This window comes from Lissotriton vulgaris, chromosome 7 (assembly GCF_964263255.1).
Source record: "Lissotriton vulgaris chromosome 7, aLisVul1.2, whole genome shotgun sequence".
Classification (NCBI taxonomy): domain Eukaryota; kingdom Metazoa; phylum Chordata; class Amphibia; order Caudata; family Salamandridae; genus Lissotriton; species Lissotriton vulgaris.
In genome coordinates, this window is record NC_141695.1 from 1,281,402,577 (window position 1) to 1,281,422,440 (window position 19,864).

At 41.7% G+C, this 19,864-nt stretch overlaps 1 protein-coding gene across 2 annotated transcripts in view; it reads left to right on the forward strand.

Moving 5' to 3' along the window:
• STK36 (serine/threonine kinase 36) overlaps nucleotides 1-19,864 on the forward strand; it is a 223,409-nt gene that overhangs the window by 157,023 nt on the left and 46,522 nt on the right. For both annotated transcript variants that reach the window (XM_086931854.1, XM_086931855.1), the window contains exon 21: nucleotides 3,235-3,309. In XM_086931854.1, coding sequence (XP_086787980.1) covers nucleotides 3,235-3,309 — 75 coding nt within the window. The remainder of the gene's footprint in view (nucleotides 1-3,234; nucleotides 3,310-19,864) is intronic.

The window sequence follows — 19,864 nt, forward strand, 5'->3', positions numbered from 1 at the left end:
AGCAGCAGTAGCAACGGATGCAAACTCTTTACAAAAGCGAAAGAACGGGTTGTATACGTCGCAAACACAGCTTTTAAGCCTTAAAGTAAACAGCTGTCGGTTACAAAGGGCCATCAACATAAACAAGGGACTGAAACTGCTGGTACCCTTCTCTAGCGGGTAAATGTAGTGGCCATGGTAAAACAAATGTACTTTCTGATGTGCGCCGGAGTGATATTATTTCAAACAAGAGCTCGCGTAGATTTTTGTTTCTGCCGTACCACTTGGACGGACTTGGCCTGACTTATGTGTGTGGTAAAAGGTTTATTATCTTCTTTATGGGGCCATCTGTTTCGCCCCATAAAGAAGATAAGAAACCTTTTACCACACACGTAAGTCAAGGAAGCCAGTCCAAGTGGGACGGCTCGAAAAGAGAAAAGAGTATGTCACTGTAACCTCTTTTCCATTGGCTAGCCACCGTTTAGCATGAACGGTGACGCCAGCCAATGAAAAAGAGGGTCGGGGCTTAACCCGCCAGTGAAACGTAATCTAAAAACATAAAATCTCGCCAGCGAGACTGTGCATGTGCGCAGCCTACGCTAGCCGAGACCTAACAATCAAAGACAATAGAGAAATAGGTGCTCGGGTTACCTCCAGAATCCAAAGTGCCTTCCATCAGCCCAATCAGTTCTTTTTTACACTTTTGCAGTAGAGATCCGGATACAGTGAAATTCATTTGCCTCAAAACCGGGGGATGTCTAATACCTGAACTCATTTTATGCTGAAAACATAGAGCTCACTCTACTATGGGGAAAAGCCCAACAGCTGTTGGTTTGGGTTATGCTCCTTTTTCGAAACTTTGTCCCACTGATACATGGATATAGAGTTTGTAACATAAACCAAAAACAACTTCTTAGTCTGTGATAACAAAATCAAATCTTACGTAGAGTAGGCTGACTTTAAGAATTTATATAGTTAAGCTATGTATTTGTCATCTGCCCATCCTTGGATAGTAACTGATGGCAGATACAATTTCGCCTTACAAGTATGCTTCAGAATTAAACAGGTACCAAGGGAATTCTTCCGCCTTCGAAGAGAACATTCTGCAGGTTTAAACTGAAAACCCTGTACACCTTACCTGGGGGTCCAGCTTGCAACAGGTACTTGGAAACATAAAAGCATTTCTTTCCCTGCTTTTGTGCAGTCTACCCTTTTCATGCATAAGGGCAGCTTTGGTTGTAGATGCAGGTTTTCAGCTCTTCTGGAAAATTCACCTACTTCCATCTAGAGCATGGGTATTCAAAACTTTACCTCGGAGGCCAAAAATAAAGTCTGGTTTGTGACCGAGGGCTGCATTGATGGGCCGGATGGTGGGGGTGGGGTTAGGTGATGCTGGGTCAGTGGGTGCGGGACTACTAAAGTAAAAAAAAAATCCCCACCTTTTCAAAACATTACTTGAAAGTGCTGTATTTCAAAAGCAGATGTAACTATAAAGCTACAAGGAGGAGGGAAGAGGGTTGGTTAAGTCCGTACTGTAGCGTAATTTAACACTGGTATTTGAGGCGGTTCAGGTTTGTTTTTGTTTTTTTACACTTAATTCCCACTGCCAGGGGCTGCATCTTCCTTTTTATGCATTTTAAGATATATACATATAATATAATAGTGTGGACGGCAGGCGCGCAAAGCCTATAGGCATAGGCCGAAAAGGGCTTTAGGATCTAACAACTCCCCCCCTCCCCCCCGTCTTGTGTCTCAGCCTGCGCTGATGCAGTTGGGGCAGCTGTGGTCTCCGCTGGGTAGTGTCTGCAGTCTTATCTCCTGGAAGCCCGAGTTGTTCACAGGTCTTCAAAGATCATTTACATACCTTTGTAAACTGGTTATAGAGGCTTAGTTTTTTTTCTGGTTCCAGTACCACCTGACCCCTCACTCTGCCTTACATTTGTATTTTACATTTACTGCTGTAGTGTGCAAATGCATCGCATGAAAAGGAAAATAAAGTAGGGTTGCGAAAAGAAAAATGCCACCATATGTCTGCAAAGACCTTGTCTTGACATAAATAGGGTTATTAATAAAAAAGTATGTATTCATTTGTAATGTGACTTTTCTGTCTTTATTCCCTTTAACCACATCAGCGCGGCGCAGATTCCTGTGCTGTGCTGAACGTTCTAATGAGCCAACGTGCTCATGACGGAATGGTTCCGTCATGAGCGCAGGCCAACCGACGCTCATGACGGAACCGTTCCGTCATGAGCATCGAAGGGGTTAATTATCAGTCATGGATCATTCGGGCAGCCCTAGAACACAATTAAAAGTGCTTTCTATATATATTTGCTGTTCAAAGTATGCACATATAAGTGCTGGAAATACGGCTTAAGGTGACTGCTTATTTCTGGTCCGTCTGGGACATCAAAATAATGAGCTGGCAACCCAAATCATAAGACTGGAATTTTGTTGCAGGATCAGCACATTATTTATGTCCTCCACCCTTGATCCCTGATTAATGCCATAATAGCAATAGTTGTACTTGTATCTTAACCCCTTCCATGCTGATGACGGAACGGTTCCGTCATCAGCGTCGGTTGAGCTGTGCTGATGACGGAACCGTTCCGTCATGACTCCGCCCGCGCAAGGCAGAGTCAGCACAGGCGGGGAATACGCCGCGCACGCAAGGGGTTAAACCCTTCGTCGCCATCAATAGCATGCTGAGTTCCTTCAAGTGTCTTGGAATGCACCCTGCATTCAGACATAGGTCCGCTGGCTGCCTAGGAAGGTCTGTCGGGCCGCTGGCGGCCCGCTGGCCATACTATGAGTACCACGGATCTAGAGTAAAGCTGTGGATTACTTACATTATTGTTCACGAAATATTGTAAGGTACAATTGAGAAATAAAAAAAGTATTTGAGATTGCATGAATCCTACGTGGTAATCATATTTTCATCAGCCCCACTCCCTCCGTCTTTCATTGTATGGATTTATTATCTCTTCTCTTGCCATTCATTCACCTTTCCTCATTCCCTCCTCTCTGTCCCTTTCTCATTACCACTTTTCTTGATATTCTTTTCTCTTTCTACGTCGCTTCCTCTCTCCCTTTTTTCTATATACCTCTCACTTTCATCTCATGCCTTTATTGTGCTCCTCTCTCCTTTTACCCTCTTCTCCTCCAAATCTTTTTCCTTCTCTTGCTTGTTCACGGTCTTGCTTCCCTGATCTTCGATACTCTTTTCCCTTTTAACTTCACCCCATTACTTGTTTTCAGGTGCAGTCCTCACCACCAATGGGTACTGGACTTTTTGATGGCATTGTTCTGCTCTTGCTGCAGCTACTTGGCGAGGTATGGTTAGCAGAAAACATATACATGTTTATCGGGTCTCAACATTTTCAGTGTGTGTTTCCCTCTGTTCTCTGTCTTTCTGTTGTATCTTTTATTCCCTAATGTATCAATTGAGTCTTTTTATTTTGGATCTCTTTATTGTGACTCTGTCATTCATGTTGCTTTTAGTTGGATCTACTTCTCTCGAGGTGTTTGTTTTGTGTCTCATCTCCTGAATATCTCGGGCAGGTGACTTTCGCTCTGTCTCTAAGTTGGCTCTCTTACCTCTGTCTTTTGTTTTGGTCTCTTTATTTCTCTGGGGTTTGTCTCTTTATTTCAAATGTGTCTCTTTGGGTTTTACAGTCCACTTCATTTATTTTCAATGTATTTGTGTGTGTTGGGAGGGCCAGGAATGTTGGCTAGGAATATCCTTCAAAGAGTCCTTTACCGCTTTATAACATCTGTATTTGTTTGTAGATAGTCGGACTTGGTTTTCTTTTATCAAGTCTTTTCTCAATCTATTTGTGAAACATTTTGTCTGCTTGAGGTGGAAATATGGTTTGTCTCTTTGAACTCTCTGTCAGGATGTCACTGTGGAACCACGGTTGTAGACCATGCGAAAGGTCTGATCTTCACCTTTTTGCCATCTGTCTTCAACCTTCCACAAAGTATCTGCAGCTGGTAGTGATTCCTCATGGAGCACACTGCATTCTTTCATCAATTTCTACTTCTGTGACTTTTTATGTCCAGTTATATGGCTGTTCTTAGGTGTTACCAGGATAAAAACTACATCAGAAATGATTTAGCCACACTTCCAAAAAGCATACACTTGAGTGTAAGAGTTTTTCTGTCTGGGGCCGCTGATACTAATCTTGCTCTACCAGATTTTCCCTTTGACTTCCACTCTGCTCAATGCTTAGCGTCAGGGGCCAGTGGTAGGCTTTTTTATATGGCATCCCCCACCACATGTGGTTATGTCCCATTCTTTGTTACCATCATTCCACCCCCTTCATGTTCTATTTGTGCTGCCTTTAATACTATGATATGGAGATCTCCGTTTTTGTTCTAAGATGGTGTTTTTACCCAATTATGTGAGCGTCCATTTTCTCTTCTGTGATTGCACTACAACAACATTCCTATGTCAAAATACTACAGGAGATCAATATGTGGAAGTAAGAACCGCATTACAAATCCAGATCATGCACTGCCTTGCTGTTTTGGTACACTCATGTGTACAACTGTTCCTGTTTCAGCAGATCGTCATCTTAGAAGGACCTATCCTTCGTCCACTGTGACACCTGTGTTCTTAAGTCGACTTGTTTCTTCGGCACTCCGGCTGTCTACAGCTACCATGCTATTTGGGAGTTCCCCTCTCTTGTCCCCCTTTACTCCGACTACTTATCTGCTAAACTCCGGACAGACCTCACCGAGATGTTGCTATGCTCATCTTGTAGCCAACTTTGGAAATATCATCCAAGGTTGGCCCCTTCTATAAGCAAAGACGAAGATACCTGCCATTGCCCTTGCACAATCATTGATTGTAGTTGGATGCTGGCGTTCCCAGATTTATCAACCGGTTTCCTTAGCTTCCTTTATAGTTCCTATGTGTGACATGCACTCTATTCAAATTGTGAACATTAACATAGGCTCTAACAGCTTGCTTCCTGGCCTGACTGATACCTGACCCATGTCTCTTCATTTTCTGGAGCCTTTCTTCATGTGTCACCTAAGTCCATTTTCATTTACCTTTAAATTAGGCTACTCAAAGGTGCCACCTGTGGCCCCAGCTCCCTTCCCTGTCTTTGATTGACCACAGAATTATGCTTATTCCTCTCCAATTTGCCTAGAAACTTAGGAACGCATGTAAGCTACTGATGATTTAGCACAGATTGCAGAGTCCAATGTATTCACTTAATAATCTGTGTTGCTATGCATTCTTGGAACTCGTGGGCATGTTTTTGTCTTCCTCTTGTGAGCAACCATATTTATAGTGAACCACAAAAGCATGATAGAATTTCTACAGTTGGTTCAATTAAGCCTTTCAGAAATCTGTGCCTGTTTATGTAGCACAAAAGTAGTTGAACCACAACCGTATTGAATTTCTTCTGTGAATGCTTCTACTAGAACAATCCGCTCGCACACATCGAATTTTAGTATCTAAGTGGCAGATTTTGTAAAAGTTCAGCAAAAAGAAAGTTAATTGAGATCATTGTTTGATGAACAGAACCAACCCAGACCTTATCATACATTAGATGTTTGATGGAGTTTCACGTTTTTAAGTCATTCTCTCTGGCTAGGCTGCATATTCATGGTACATGTTAAGCTGCCAACGACCATTCTGTTGGGGATTCAGTCAGCCACATTGTGGAGTGTCTCCAAAGAGAGAAAAATAGACAATATATGGAAATTCAGGCACTATACGGACTGAGGGAACGCCACGACTGGGCTATCATTTCCGGTGTTTTCTTTCTTCGCGAAACTTGGTGAAGAAGTAAGGAGAGATTTCCATATACATCATTAAACAACACTGGAAGGTTCCATAGGATATTTTCAGGTGCACACCTCAGGATTGGTGCATCTCATTCTTATTTATATGTTCTTGGATCAATACGAATCGTCACAACTTCGTTTGTTAGTTGGATTTAGTTCTATTCCTAGCCCGGCTGATCATCCTCTTAGCAATATACAATTCTCCTAGAGACTTTGGTTGCTCAGATATTTTAAGAGTGAGCTTACGTCAACTCTTGCTCCAGAACATAAGATAAGCTTTACACACTCTTTGTCTTGAGACTGCAAACGGACTGCAACCCTCTGGCTTTTACAAGACTATAAGACTACAATACTACACTCACCGCCAAGGAGTTGACACATTTTTCTTGCCCTGAAGAAGTCCCATCCGGGACGAAACGCGTCGGCTGTTCGTTTTTCTACTATTGACAAATAAATCATTCAAACAAATCAGACCTCTGGACATCACTATCTGTGCTCTTGCGTTAATTGTATTGTATTAGCACATTTTCAATTTATGGTGCACCTGTGCTTTTTTCATAATATATGGAAGTTGTTAAGAAAGGGAAGTTAAAATAAGGCAGCCTGACTAGTGTAGAAAGGAGCATCGCGGGCATAGAAACTGAAGACATTTTTCATGGAGTCTGTAGGAAGTGCTATTCTTGGTTCAGATTGATGTCATTGACTCAACAAGCTCACCAAGATGTTAGGGATACCATTCATCTTGTTTTGGCCATGAGGTGGTTGAGAAATCCAAACGATATGATCAGAAGCTATCAGTTGGGCTAGGGATGACCAGAAATTTCCTGGCATTCAATTTAGATCTTTCAGCAAAGGTAATCAACATTTGCACATCCCTTACTGGAAAAGACATCAGCTAGAGCATGCACAAGAGCAGCAGCAGCCCTTTCAGAGACCGATATCTTCTCAAGCAAATATAGTGGTCAACTGCCTCCCCCTGTGAGAGGAAAGTCTCCAACAAAGCAACAACTCCATTATTCTGCCACCACAGACACGCATAGTTGGTGTATTGCCAACCATCTCCCTGCATGGTAGGAAGTATTGAAAGACATGGGGTCAATGTTTTTTGTGCAGAATGGGTACAAGATGAGGGTTTCGAGCTCTCGCCCGCAGATTCCACTGAGAGCTACAATCTACAGTTTTTGACGGGCTGGTTCAAGACACCTCAACACTCTTGGATAAAGGCGCAATAGAATCTGTAAAGGGACATCAATTAAACAAAGGAGAATACGAGCATTATTATCTTTTTGAGTTGAGAAAGCTTTATTGAATAAAAGATAAACATTGTAAACCATCATTACAGAAATGAAATGCTATGAATTAACAGAGAGCAGTAGGTAAAATATAAACAATATAAATTCCAACCCCATAAAGGGGAAATAAACCATACTAAGAAACAAAGCTTTTTTAGGGGTATTTTGCCATAGGGGAAGGAAAGAAAAAAAGAGAAAAGAAAAGAAAGAAGGAGAAAGAGGGGGGCAACCTAGAGAACAAAGTCAATGCTAATAACTATCAAAGGATTGAAGAAGAGAAGGGAAGACAAGCTACCAATCAGGGAGCATGCCTGGAGAGAAAGTCAGTTAAAGGTAACCATAATAGATCCTTCTTAATTAATAAAGGGACGGTGGTGGCAAAAGCACGGTCAAGTCTATGGTGATGACATAACAGGTTCCACCAAACATTATAAGTAATCTTTGAAGTATCTTTCCAATTAGTTGTAATTATCTGTAATGATAATGCTATAAAAAGATCAATAAATTAGTGTACATTGCACGTGACATTCCTTATGGGTGAAGACCCACCTAAAAAAATATTATTATCTTAACTAGAGGAAAAGTCCCAAGGAAGATTCCCATCCATTTTTGATGTAAAGAGAGCGAACAAGTGGATAAAGAGAGAAAAATTCAGAATTCTGGCTTCATAAAAAATTGTCCACATTTTCAGCAAGGTGATAATATGTGCATTCTGGTTCGTAGGATGCTTGTTTTCATGCACCCATAAGCTCATGTCACAGATTGTTTCTAAGAATCAAGATTGACAAATCTAGGGCGATCATACTTTGAGAAGCAAAAACTGGGACAGGTCAGACATACAAGTAGGGCTATATGTATTTGTTAAGCTTGTAAATGTGTACGTGTATATATATATATATATATATATATATATATATATATATATATATATATGTGTGTATATATATATATATATATATATATGTATATATATATATATATATATATATATATATATATATATGTATGTGTATATATATATATATATATATCTATACTACTATTAGGAAGAGAGAACTTGCACCTTTTGGCCAGGTAAACTCGGGAACCACAGCGCCAATCTACACACCCGATACATCTATGAAAATGTCAGGGTGTGTAGATGGACATAGGCTATATAAATAAAAATAAAAAAGTAAATTAAAAAAAATAAGTTTGTAACCAAAGTAGTCCCCTGAAAGTAGCGCCGGTCGGGACCTAGCGCTGGCCGTGACGCGACGTGCGTGATGACCGCTACGCGACGGCGTGCGTGATGACGACGTGTTAGAGTGGCGGACATGGAGCTTCGGTGAAGTGAGGAGCGTGGGCGCATCATGGCGAAGAGGAGCGGAGCGGCAGCTCAGGTAAAGTAAACCTTGAAATCAGGGCGGGAGGGAGTCAGGGCGGGAGGGAGTCAGGGCGGGAGGGAGTCGGAGCGGGAGGGAGTCGGAGCGGGAGGGAGTCGGGGCGGGAGGGAGTCGGGGCGGGAGGGAGTCGGGGCGGGAGTCGGGCGGGAGGGAGTCGGGGTGGGAGGGGAGCGTAGCTCTGGTCTGGACCAAAAGATTCAATATGTCAGAGAGAGGGCAGCAATACCAGAGTAAAGTGATGGCTCCAAAGTACAGATTCACAGTAATTAATCGGTACTTTGAGCAAGTGGGTCCGCAACACATCTTTTATCAGAACACCAAGTCACCATTCAGCTGTTCTTAACAGCAAACCTAACATCATCTACGTCCTCATCTTTGCCCAAAACACGTATAACTTTAAAAAAAGAAAGAATTGTAGACCATGCTGGCTAGATAACTTCAAGGATCGCTTTCATTATTATTTTCAGTAAGTGTTTAAGGGGCAGGCGGGAGGAGTGGGGGCGGGAGGGAGTCGGGAGGGGTCGGGCGGGAGCGGGTGTACTGCCCCCAGCCCCTTTCTGCCCCAGCGTTGCTGCTAGTATATATATATATATATATATATATATATATATATATATATATATATATATATATTACCTATTGGCGGTCGCCAGTAGGTATATATAGTTAGGATTTTTTCTCTATGGGATTTTTGAAAATTCTATGTCTAATAACTTTGGCGTTTGTGGACGGAATTGGCTGAAATTTTCAGGAAAATTGAACATTTTGTTTCTGAGCAGCCCCTGACAATTTGGGGGGGTTTCATCAAGGGGGGGCCGAGAAAAAAGGGGGGTCCCAAAACACGTTTTTCCCATGTTAATTTCCATAGGGCGGTTGGCCTCACTTTTAGCTCGAACGGCTGAATGGATTTGCACGAAACTTGGCAAAATTGTAGGGACTGTTAGCCCGATGTGCCTTTGCTAGGTCTCAATATATGTGCTCCAGTGGATTTTGAGTAATTTAGGTTCAAAAAAAGATATATATCTGGGTGGAGCCTAACCACACATCTGATCTGATTGGCTGTCAGCACTTCATCCAAGAAGTGTTGGCAGCCATCTTGGGACCAATATACATGATAGCACCTCATTAAAAAGCATTGTAGTTAATAGAGGGTTTTAGGACTTTAGTTACATTATAAATCATTTGTTGATGGTACCATACTCGTTTTAGGAATTGTGGTGGGTTCTAAGGTGATTTTACCATGTGAAAAAACCTTCTGCTGTGATATCATGAATATTGTTTGAAAGAAAACTAATATCTCATGATTTTCCCACAGTGGTTTGGAAGGGGATCTATAAGCTAAACTGAAAGCATATTTTCTGTAAATTCACATTATCTTTCTCAGTCATGTGAAAATGAAGTCTGACATTCTCAGTAAAACATGTACATCCAACAAGGACAGAGACTGTCAGTTGATTCATTTGTGTTCTACTGCAGCCTCCTAGAGTGTTCTAAAGAACAACTAGACCGCTAACAGTCCTACTTATTACAAAGGTATAGCACACCTGGAGCCATCGTGATGGGAATAAAGTGGTAACTCTTAAAACATTTAATTTAAAAAGGAACAAAATGAGGGGGTATATTATGCAATAGAAGGTATTATTAGTGCTGCAGAAAGAAAAATTAGGGCACATTTTGAGTGACTTTTCAAATCCTCTTCTATTTCATTAAAAAATTCTGACATGCAGTCTCCCAAAATGGCCACCAGAGACAAAAGAGCCCAAATGTAGCCCAAATATCACCCAGATGTAGCCCAAGTATAGCCCAATGACAGAATGTCCCAGAGTGTTCTAAAGAACAACTAGAGAGCTAACAGTCCTACTTATTACAAAGGTATAGCACACCTGAAGCCATCTTGATTGGAATAAAGTGGTAACTCTTAAAACATTTAATTTAAAAAGGAACAAAATGAGGGGGTATATTTTGCCATATGAATTATGATTAGTGCTGCAGAAAGAAAAATTAGGGCACATTTTGAGTGACTTCTCAAACCCTCTTCAATTTCATTAAAAAATTCTGACATACAGTCTCCCAAGATGGCCACCAGAGACAAAAGAGCCTAAATGTAGCCCAAATATCACCCAGATGTACCCCAAGTATAGCCCAATGACAGAATGTCCCAGAGTGTTCTAAAGAACAACTAGAGCGCTAACAGTCTTACTTATGACAAAAGTATGGCACACCAGAAGCCATCTTGATTGGAATGAAGTGGTAAGTCTGAAAACACTCAATTTAAAAAGGAACAACATGAGGGGGTTAATTTTGCCATAGAAAGTATGATTAGTGCTTCAGAAAGAAAAATTAGGGATCATTTTGAGTGACTTCTCAAATCCTCTTCTATTTCATTAAAAAAATTCTGACATGCAGACTGAAACATGCACTTTGAATACCAGCAGCAGACGTCCCTGGTGAGCAGTAGCTTTACTACAGTGATCTAATGTGCAACTAGAGTGCTAACATTCAGAATTTATGGCAAATGTGTGACACATCTGAATGCCTTCTTGATGGAACCAAAGTAAACAAGCATTGAAAATGCAATAGATCGCGCCCTCGTTTAAGTTAAAGCCATTCTGTTTGTAATGAGGTGGCTTTTTAGCTTTGCTTTTATTAGTGTTTTTTCAACTTTCATGTAAATAACATGCATCTGTATGCATATAAGTATATGTATGCATGCATTTATGTTTGTATTTATATAGATATACAGATGATATATGTTTATATATGTATGTATATATATATATATTCACTGAAAAAACCATAGGTTATAGACCATATATAGTTAGGAATTAGCATTTACAAAACCTTGAAAATTCACTGAAAAAACCATAGGTTATAGACCATATATAGTTAGGAATTAGCATTTACAAAACCTTGAAAATTCACTGAAAAAACCATAGGTTATAGACCATATATAGTTAGGAATTCGCATTTACAAAACCTTATTTTACTCACACAAAACCATTGAAATTCCATATATAGTTAGTTGCACTAACTATATATCGCGCACCCGCAATCCACTGCTGATGATGTCACATATTACATCATTCATGACATGGTCAGTCACATCACTGATGACATCACTGATGACATCTCAAATGACATCACTGATGACATCACTGATGACAACATCCAGTGACTGTATGTTTCTGTAAAGTTAAAATATGTCTTACATATTGAAGAATGAGTGGATGTATAAGTGTCTGGATGAAGGATTTAGTAGGTGCATGACTGACTGTATGAGTGAGTGATTAAATGTGTCTCACTGAGTGCATGGGTTAGTGACTAAACTGTCTTAATTTGTGCATCATTATGTCTGTTGTTCTGTAAACTGTTGCATGTGTTGATAAGTAGCTATATGAGTAACTATATGGGTTATTGATTGGTTGCCCAAGTATTTGTATGGGAGACTGAGTGTGTGTGTGGGTGGCTGGGAGGTGTATGACTCTGTGCATAGATGTGTGAGCAGTTGATTCACTAGATGTATGGTTTCAAAAGTGAATTTGGAAACAGCTGTATGGGCGGTTGACTGTGTGCATGAGTGTATTTGTGAGTGAATGGATATCTCAGTGCTACATGTCAAAGTAAGTACATATGTAAAACACAGTACTTGTGAGAGTTGACATATATAAATAACTGTGCATAAGAGCCAGTGAATGTGTGAGTGGCTGTATGGATCATTGTGAACTTGTATCAGGGATTGTATAAGAGAGTAAATATGTGTTAGTATATGTTTGAATAAGTAAAGTTTGTATAACTGTATAGTTGAGGAAATGGAGGTGTGATTTATTCTTTGCATGACTGACTAGGTGTGTGAGTAACTCCATGGATGAGTGACAGTCTGTGAGTGTCTGTTTACACTGATTGTATCTAAGGTTATATTAGAGTCTGAAGAGGTTCATCCTATTATCACATGAATGATATCATCAGTGATGTGATCAGTAATGTCAAATGAGATGTCATCAGTGATGTCATTTGAGATGTCATCAGTGATGTCATTTGAGATGTCATCAGTGATGTCATCAGTGATGTCACTGACCATGTCATGAATGATGTAATATGTGACATCATCAGCAGTGGATTGCGGGTGCGCGATATATAGTTAGTGCAACTAACTATATATGGAATTTCAATGGTTTTGTGTGAGTAAAATAAGGTTTTGTAAATGCGAATTCCTAACTATATATGGTCTATAACCTATGGTTTTTTCAGTGAATATATATATATATATATATATATATATATATATATATATATATATATATATATATATATATATATATATATCTCGAGAGTTGCCTCCAAGAGTGAAGCCACACCACGGCAAGTTAAATCCTTTATTTGCAGATTGCAGGACAAACAGACCAGCTGCTCCATAGCAAAAAAAGTCTCGAGCCAAACGCGTTTCGAGCGTCACACCGCTCTTGTTCACTGGCAGAAAGGAGGAAAGGCAGCACACGCACCACCTGCGCAGAATTTGAATGTCCCGCCCCAGTGGGCGTCTGCGCCAAGCATGCTGGTAGTTGTGGTGCAAAGTCAATATTACCCCCAGTGGGTTGCATGCCTCGCCCCCAAATGTTCACAATATTTACCCAAGTGGGCTGCTTGAAGCTGTCTGGGCTGCCATCCTGCCCATACATCATCCACAAAGCGGACTTGCCGCCCCGCAGCGTCTTTAATTAATGTCGCTGGAGGCCCGCCTTGTTAGCAGTGGGGCTCCCTCGCGGCGGGGCACGCCGCATAACATAGAAAACGAGAGTTGCCTCCAAGAGTGAAGCCACACCACGGCAAGTTAAATCCTTTATTTGCAGATTGCAGGACAAACAGACCAGCTGCTCCATAGCAAAAAAAGTCTCGAGCCAAACGCGTTTCGAGCGTCACACCGCTCTTGTTCACTGGCAGAAAGGAGGAAAGGCAGCACACGCACCACCTGCGCAGAATTTGAATGTCCCGCCCCAGTGGGCGTCTGCGCCAAGCGTGCTGGTAGTTGTGGTGCAAAGTCAATATTACCCCCAGTGGGTTGCATGCCTCGCCCCCAAATGTTCACAATAATTACCCAAGTGGGCTGCTTGAAGTTGTCTGGGCTGCAATCCTGCCCATACATCATCCACAAAGCGGACTTGCCGTCCCTGCAGCGTCTTTAATTAATGTCGCTGTAGGCCCGCCTTGTTAGCAGTGGGGCTCCCTAGCGGCGGGGCACGCCGCATAACATAGAAAACGAGAGTTGCCTCCAAGAGTGAAGCCACACCACGGCAAGTTAAATCCTTTATTTGCAGATTGCAGGACAAACAGACCAGCTGCTCCATAGCAAAAAAAGTCTCGAGCCAAACGCGTTTCGAGCGACACACCGCTCTTGTTCACTGGCAGAAAGGAGGAAAGGCAGCACACGCACCACCTGCGCAGAATTTGAATGTCCCGCCCCAGTGGGCGTCTGCGCCAAGCATGCTGGTAGTTGTGGTGCAAAGTCAATATTACCCCCAGTGGGTTGCATGCCTCGCCCCCAAATAATCACAATAATTACATGGCAGCCCAGACAACTTCAAGCAGCCCACTTGGGTAATTATTGTGAACATTTGGGGGCGAGGCATGCAACCCACTGGGGGTAATATTGACTTTGCACCACAACTACCAGCATGCTTGGCGCAGACGCCCACTGGGGCGGGACATTCAAATTCTGTGCAGGTGGTGCGTGTGCTGCCTTTCCTCCTTTCTGCCAGTGAACAAGAGCGGTGTGACGCTCGAAACGCGTTTGGCTCAAGACTTTTTTTGCTATGGAGCAGCTGGTCTGTTTGTCCTGTAATCTGCACATAAAGGATTTAACTTGCCGTGGTGTGGCTTCACTCTTGGAGGCAACTCTCGTTATATATATATATATATATATATATATATATATATATATATATATATATATATATATATATATATATATATATATATATATATATATATATATATATATATTCACTGAAAAAACCATAGGTTATAGACCATATATAGTTAGGAATTTGCATTTACAAAAACATTGAAAATTCACTGAAAAAACCATAGGTTATAGACCATATATAGTTAGGGATTAGCATTTACAAAACCTTATTTTACTCGCACAAAACCATAGAAATTCGCATATACAGTTAGTTGCAATAACTATATATCGCGCACCCGCAATCCACTGCTGATGATGTCACATATTACATCATTCATGACATGGTCAGTGACATCACTGATGACATCACTGATGACATCATCCAGTGACTGTAAGTTTCTGTAAAGTTAAAATATGTCTTACATATTGAAGAATGAGTGGATGTATAAGTGTCTGGATGAAGGATTTAGTAGGTGCATGACTGACTGTATGAGTAAATGATTAAATGTGTCTCACTGAGTGCATGGGTTAGTGACTAAACTGTCTGAATGTGTGCATCAGTATGTCTGTTGTTGTATAAGATGCTGCATGTGTTGATCAGTAGCTATATGAGTAACTATATGGGTTATTGATTGGTTGCCCAAGTATTTGTATGGGAGACTGAGTGGGAGGTGTGTGACTCTGTGCATAGATGTGTGAGTCGTTGATTCACTATATGTATGGGTTCAAAAGTGCATGTGGAAACAGCTGTATGGGCAGTTGACTGTCTGCATGAGTGTATTTGCTACATGTCAAAGTAAGTACATATGTAAAACACAGTACATGTGAGAGTTGACATATATAAATAACTGTGCATAAGAGCCAGTGAATGTGTGAGTGGCTGTATGGATCATTGTGAACTTGTATCAGGGATTGTATAAGAGAGTAAATATGTGTTAGTATATGTTTGAATAAGTAAGGTGTGTATAACTGTATAGTTGAGGAAATGGAGGAGTGGTTGATTCTTTTCATGACTGACTAGATGTATGAGTAACTCCATGGATGAGTGACAATCTGTGAGTATCTGTTTACACTGATTGTATCTAAGGTTATATTAGAATCTGAAGAGGTTCATCGTATTATCACATGAATGATATTATCAGTGATGTGATCAGTAATGTCAAATGAGATGTCATCAGTGATGTCATTTGAGATGTCATCAGTGATGTCATTTGAGATGTCATTTGAGATGTCATCAGTGATGTCATCAGTGATGTCACTGACCATGTCATGAATGATGTAATATGTGACATCATCAGCAGTGGATTGCGGGTGCGCGATATATAGGTATTGCAACTAACTATATATGCGAATTTCTATGGTTTTGTGCGAGTAAAATAAGGTTTTGTAAATGCTAATCCCTAACTATATATGGTCTATAACCTATGGTTTTTTCAGTGAATTTTCAATGTTTTTGTAAATGCAAATTCCTAACTATATATGGTCTATAACCTATGGTTTTTTCAGTGAATTTCATTGGTTTTTTAAAAGCTAATATCTATAGCTGTAAAATATATTCTTTATTAGGTGACGTATCACGTAGCCACGTGCGACGCCTCATGACGCGTCGCATAAACGTGACGTATCGTCTCTGCAGCGCAAACAAAACCCGTAACGTAAGCGCGCCGGAGCATGCTTACAGATATATATATTTTTTTTTAACCTTAATTAGACAAAATCCACACGTGCACATATCTTGAGGCCTTGCAAAGGCACATCAAACAAACAGTCCCTACAATTTTGCCAAGTTTGGTGGAAATCTATTCCTTTAAATTTTATTTGACTGTTTCTCTTAGTTTTCCCCTAGTTACGCTTACCGGAACGCTACCCGGTACGCAAACCGGACGCTCCAAAAACACAAGATGTCGGACTCCCGTTACGCTGCCGGTTAGCTGGAAAGCGCCTCTACTGCGAAAAATCCCAATTTTTTTTTTTTTTTGCCCAGCGGGGAACTTTAATAGCCCCCTCATCAATCCTAGGGGGTCAGGAGGGGTCTACCTTACCCCTTTCCTTCATTTACACCTTTTTTTTTCCACCTCTTGTCTCTCGATCCTACCGAGAGACAAGATGGCGGCCGCTCCGGACTGTTTACAATGTTGACAGCCAATCAGCTTCTCCTCAGACTCCCGTTACGCTGCCGGTAAGCTGCCCAGTTAGCTGCCCGGTTCGGGTACTGGGACGCCCCTCTACGGCGAAAAATCGCCATTTTTTTTTTTTCCGCCCCGCGGGGCACTTTAATATCCCCCTCATCAATCCTAGGGGGTCAGGAGGGGTCTACCTTGCCCCCTTTCCTTCATTTCCCCCTTCGTTTTTCACCACCTCTTGTCTCTCGATCCTACCGAGAGACAAGATGGCGGCCGCTCCAGACTGTTTACAATGTTGACAGCCAATCAGCTTCTCCTCAGACTCCCGTTACACTGCCGGTTAGCTGCCCGGTTAGCTGCCCGGTTCGCGTACCGAGACGCGCCTCTACGACGAAAAATCGGAAAAAAAAATGTTGGGCCCCGCGGGGCACTTTAATATCCCCCTCATCAATCCTAGGGGGTCAGAAGGGGTCTACCTTGCCCCCTTTCCTTCATTTCCCCCTTCGTTTTGGCCTCCTCTTGTCTCTCGATCCTACCGAGAGACAAGATGGCGGCCGCTCCGGACTGTTTAGAATGTTGACAGACACCGGAGAGCCAATCAGCTTCGCTTCGCAAAGCTCCGTAACGCGAAAAGTACGCGAACTGGTTCGCTATCCGGGACGCTGTCACAGATATATCTGTTTTTTAAAACGTTAATTTCTCAAGATCCACTGGAGCACATATATTGAGACCCAGCAAAGGCACATCGGGCTAACAGTCCCTACAATTTTGCCAAGTTTCGTGTGAATCCATTCAGCCGTTCGAGCTAAAAGGGAGGCCAAACGCCCTCTGGAAAAATGAATGGGAAAAACGCGTTTTGGGACCCCCCTTTTTTCTCGGCCCCCCCTTGACGAAAGCCCCCCAAATTTTCAGGGGCTGCTCAGAAACAAAATGTGCCATTTTCCTGATTCCGTCCACAAACGCCAAAGTTATTAGACATAGAATATTCAAAAGTTCCATAGAGAAACATTCCTAACTATATAGACCTACTGGCTATCGCCAGTAGGTTATATATATATATATATATATATATATATATATATATTCCTAATTCCTAAGAGTAGGTGGAGAGCAGCTCCTGTATCGAGCACCCTACAATAACAGCGACACTTCTAAATTTCCTCACCTCAAATGTCTGCTTTTCTAACAAAGTTTTTAAGCATAGAATAGCAAAGTCTTTTGCCATTTCTACAGAAAAAGTCTTCAAGCATATAATTAGCTCAGTGACATTGATGCCATGCAGTAAAATGACAAAGCCTTTTACCACCCAAGACACAGTATTGCTGCTTTGGATTGGTAAAATACCATTCAACCCTACCTGGAATGAATAAAAGCAACTCCTGACACATGTTATGCTATAATTATAGCTCTTCAGAGAGGATTAGCTTTGTCCAGACACAAGGAAGCATCCAGTGTAAGTCAAAACAGTACCCTTTCAGTCATAGAATGCTGCATAAATTATGCAAAAAAGAAGCAGAGGACTCTGGGTAGTTCTCAAGATCAGTGAAGTGCAGCTCCTGTATTGAGCCCCCTACAACATCAACGACACTCTGTTAGAAAAGCAGACATTTGAGGTGCACATATTCAACGTTTTTAAGAATAGGATTAGCATAGTGCCATCCATGTCGAGATCGAAAGGGACAAAGTCTTTTGCCATTTCTTCAGATACATACATATATATACCAACCAAACAAGTTGCCTGCAATGAGAGGGACCACACAAGGAGATAGGATTTGCCGTTTATTAGTTGAAAAACGCCGTGGATAACAAACGGCTGCCTGCTTCTGCCAAATTCCAGTTCAGCTCGACGCGTTTCGTGCCTCCTGGCACTTAGTCATGGGCTTCTGGCATGGGTGAAGAGTCAGCACAGTTTTTGCCGGGGCACCTGGTAAGTTTATAATAACAACTCCGCCCCAGTGGGCGTGGCCACGCTCCGTGGCTTGATGGTAGTTGTAGTGCCCCAAAGGTTTTACTCCAGTGAGTACTTTGCTGTCTTCATATTAAAACAAGTGAAACACCTCAGTGGGTTGCAGTAAGCAGAGAAGCCGCCAGTCCACTTCCGTAAATGTTTTCAAAAGGCATCCTTGTCCATAGCCTCAGCGTCGCTTGGCGCTGCTGCCGGGCTGCACACCGTGCAGCGGATCCTCCCTCGCGGCTCAGGCAGTGCCGCTCATATACCAACCAAACAAGTTGCCTGCAATGAGAGGGACCACACAAGGAGAAGGATTTGCCGTTTATTAGTTGAAAAACGCCGTGGATAACAAACGGCTGCCTGCTTCTGCCAAATTCCAGTTCAGCTCGACGCGTTTCGTGCCTCCTGGCACTTAGTCATGGGCTTCTGGCATGGGTGAAGAGTCAGCACAGTGTTTGCCGGGGCACCTGGTAAGTTTATAATAACAACTCCGCCCCAGTGGGCGTGGCCACGCTCCGTGGCTTGATGGTAGTTGTAGTGCCCCAAAGGTTTTACTCCAGTGAGTACTTTGCTGTCTTCATATTAAAACAAGTGAAACACCTCAGTGGGTTGCAGTAAGCAGAGAAGCCGCCAGTCCACTTCCGTAAATGTTTTCAAAAGGCATCCTTGTCCATAGCCTCAGCGTCGCTTGGCACTGCTGCCGGGCTGCACACCGTGCAGCGGATCCTCCCTCGCGGCTCAGGCAGTGCCGCTCATATACCAACCAAACAAGTTGCCTGCAATGAGAGGGACCACACAAGGAGATAGGATTTGCCGTTTATTAGTTGAAAAACGCCGTGGATAACAAACGGCTGCCTGCTTCTGCCAAATTCCAGTTCAGCTCGACGCGTTTCGTGCCTCCTGGCACTTAGTCATGGGTCAAGTCAAGTCAAAGTAAAAAACAAACTTTATTTGGTTTGTTACAACCATAAAAGTACAATTTACCTCTTATCTTACTAAAACAGGGAAAATAAAAACAACAGTAAATACATGGCACGGCGGTATCAATAAACATATTATATCTTAATATACATATACTTCGACTATCATTTTTAAAACCGGAATGTTATCACAATTGATTTAAATAAGACGCTTAGTTCATATCTATACATCATCTTCTTAATCATACAGCACTATTTTAATCACTAATTGTTTCACATTTATTTGATGTCAAGGGCTTATATTATTAGATCTTACTCTGTGCAGCTGAGAAATACCTTAACTTATTCCATATATTTCCCCAAGGCACAGGCTATATCTAAGTTCTCCATTTCCATCAACAATTTAGCAGCTTGCATCCTATTTGCAATATTATAATTTTTAAAAATCGGACGTAAAATCTCCTTTCGTAAATCTAAAAACCACATACAATCTAATAAAATGTGTATAATATTACA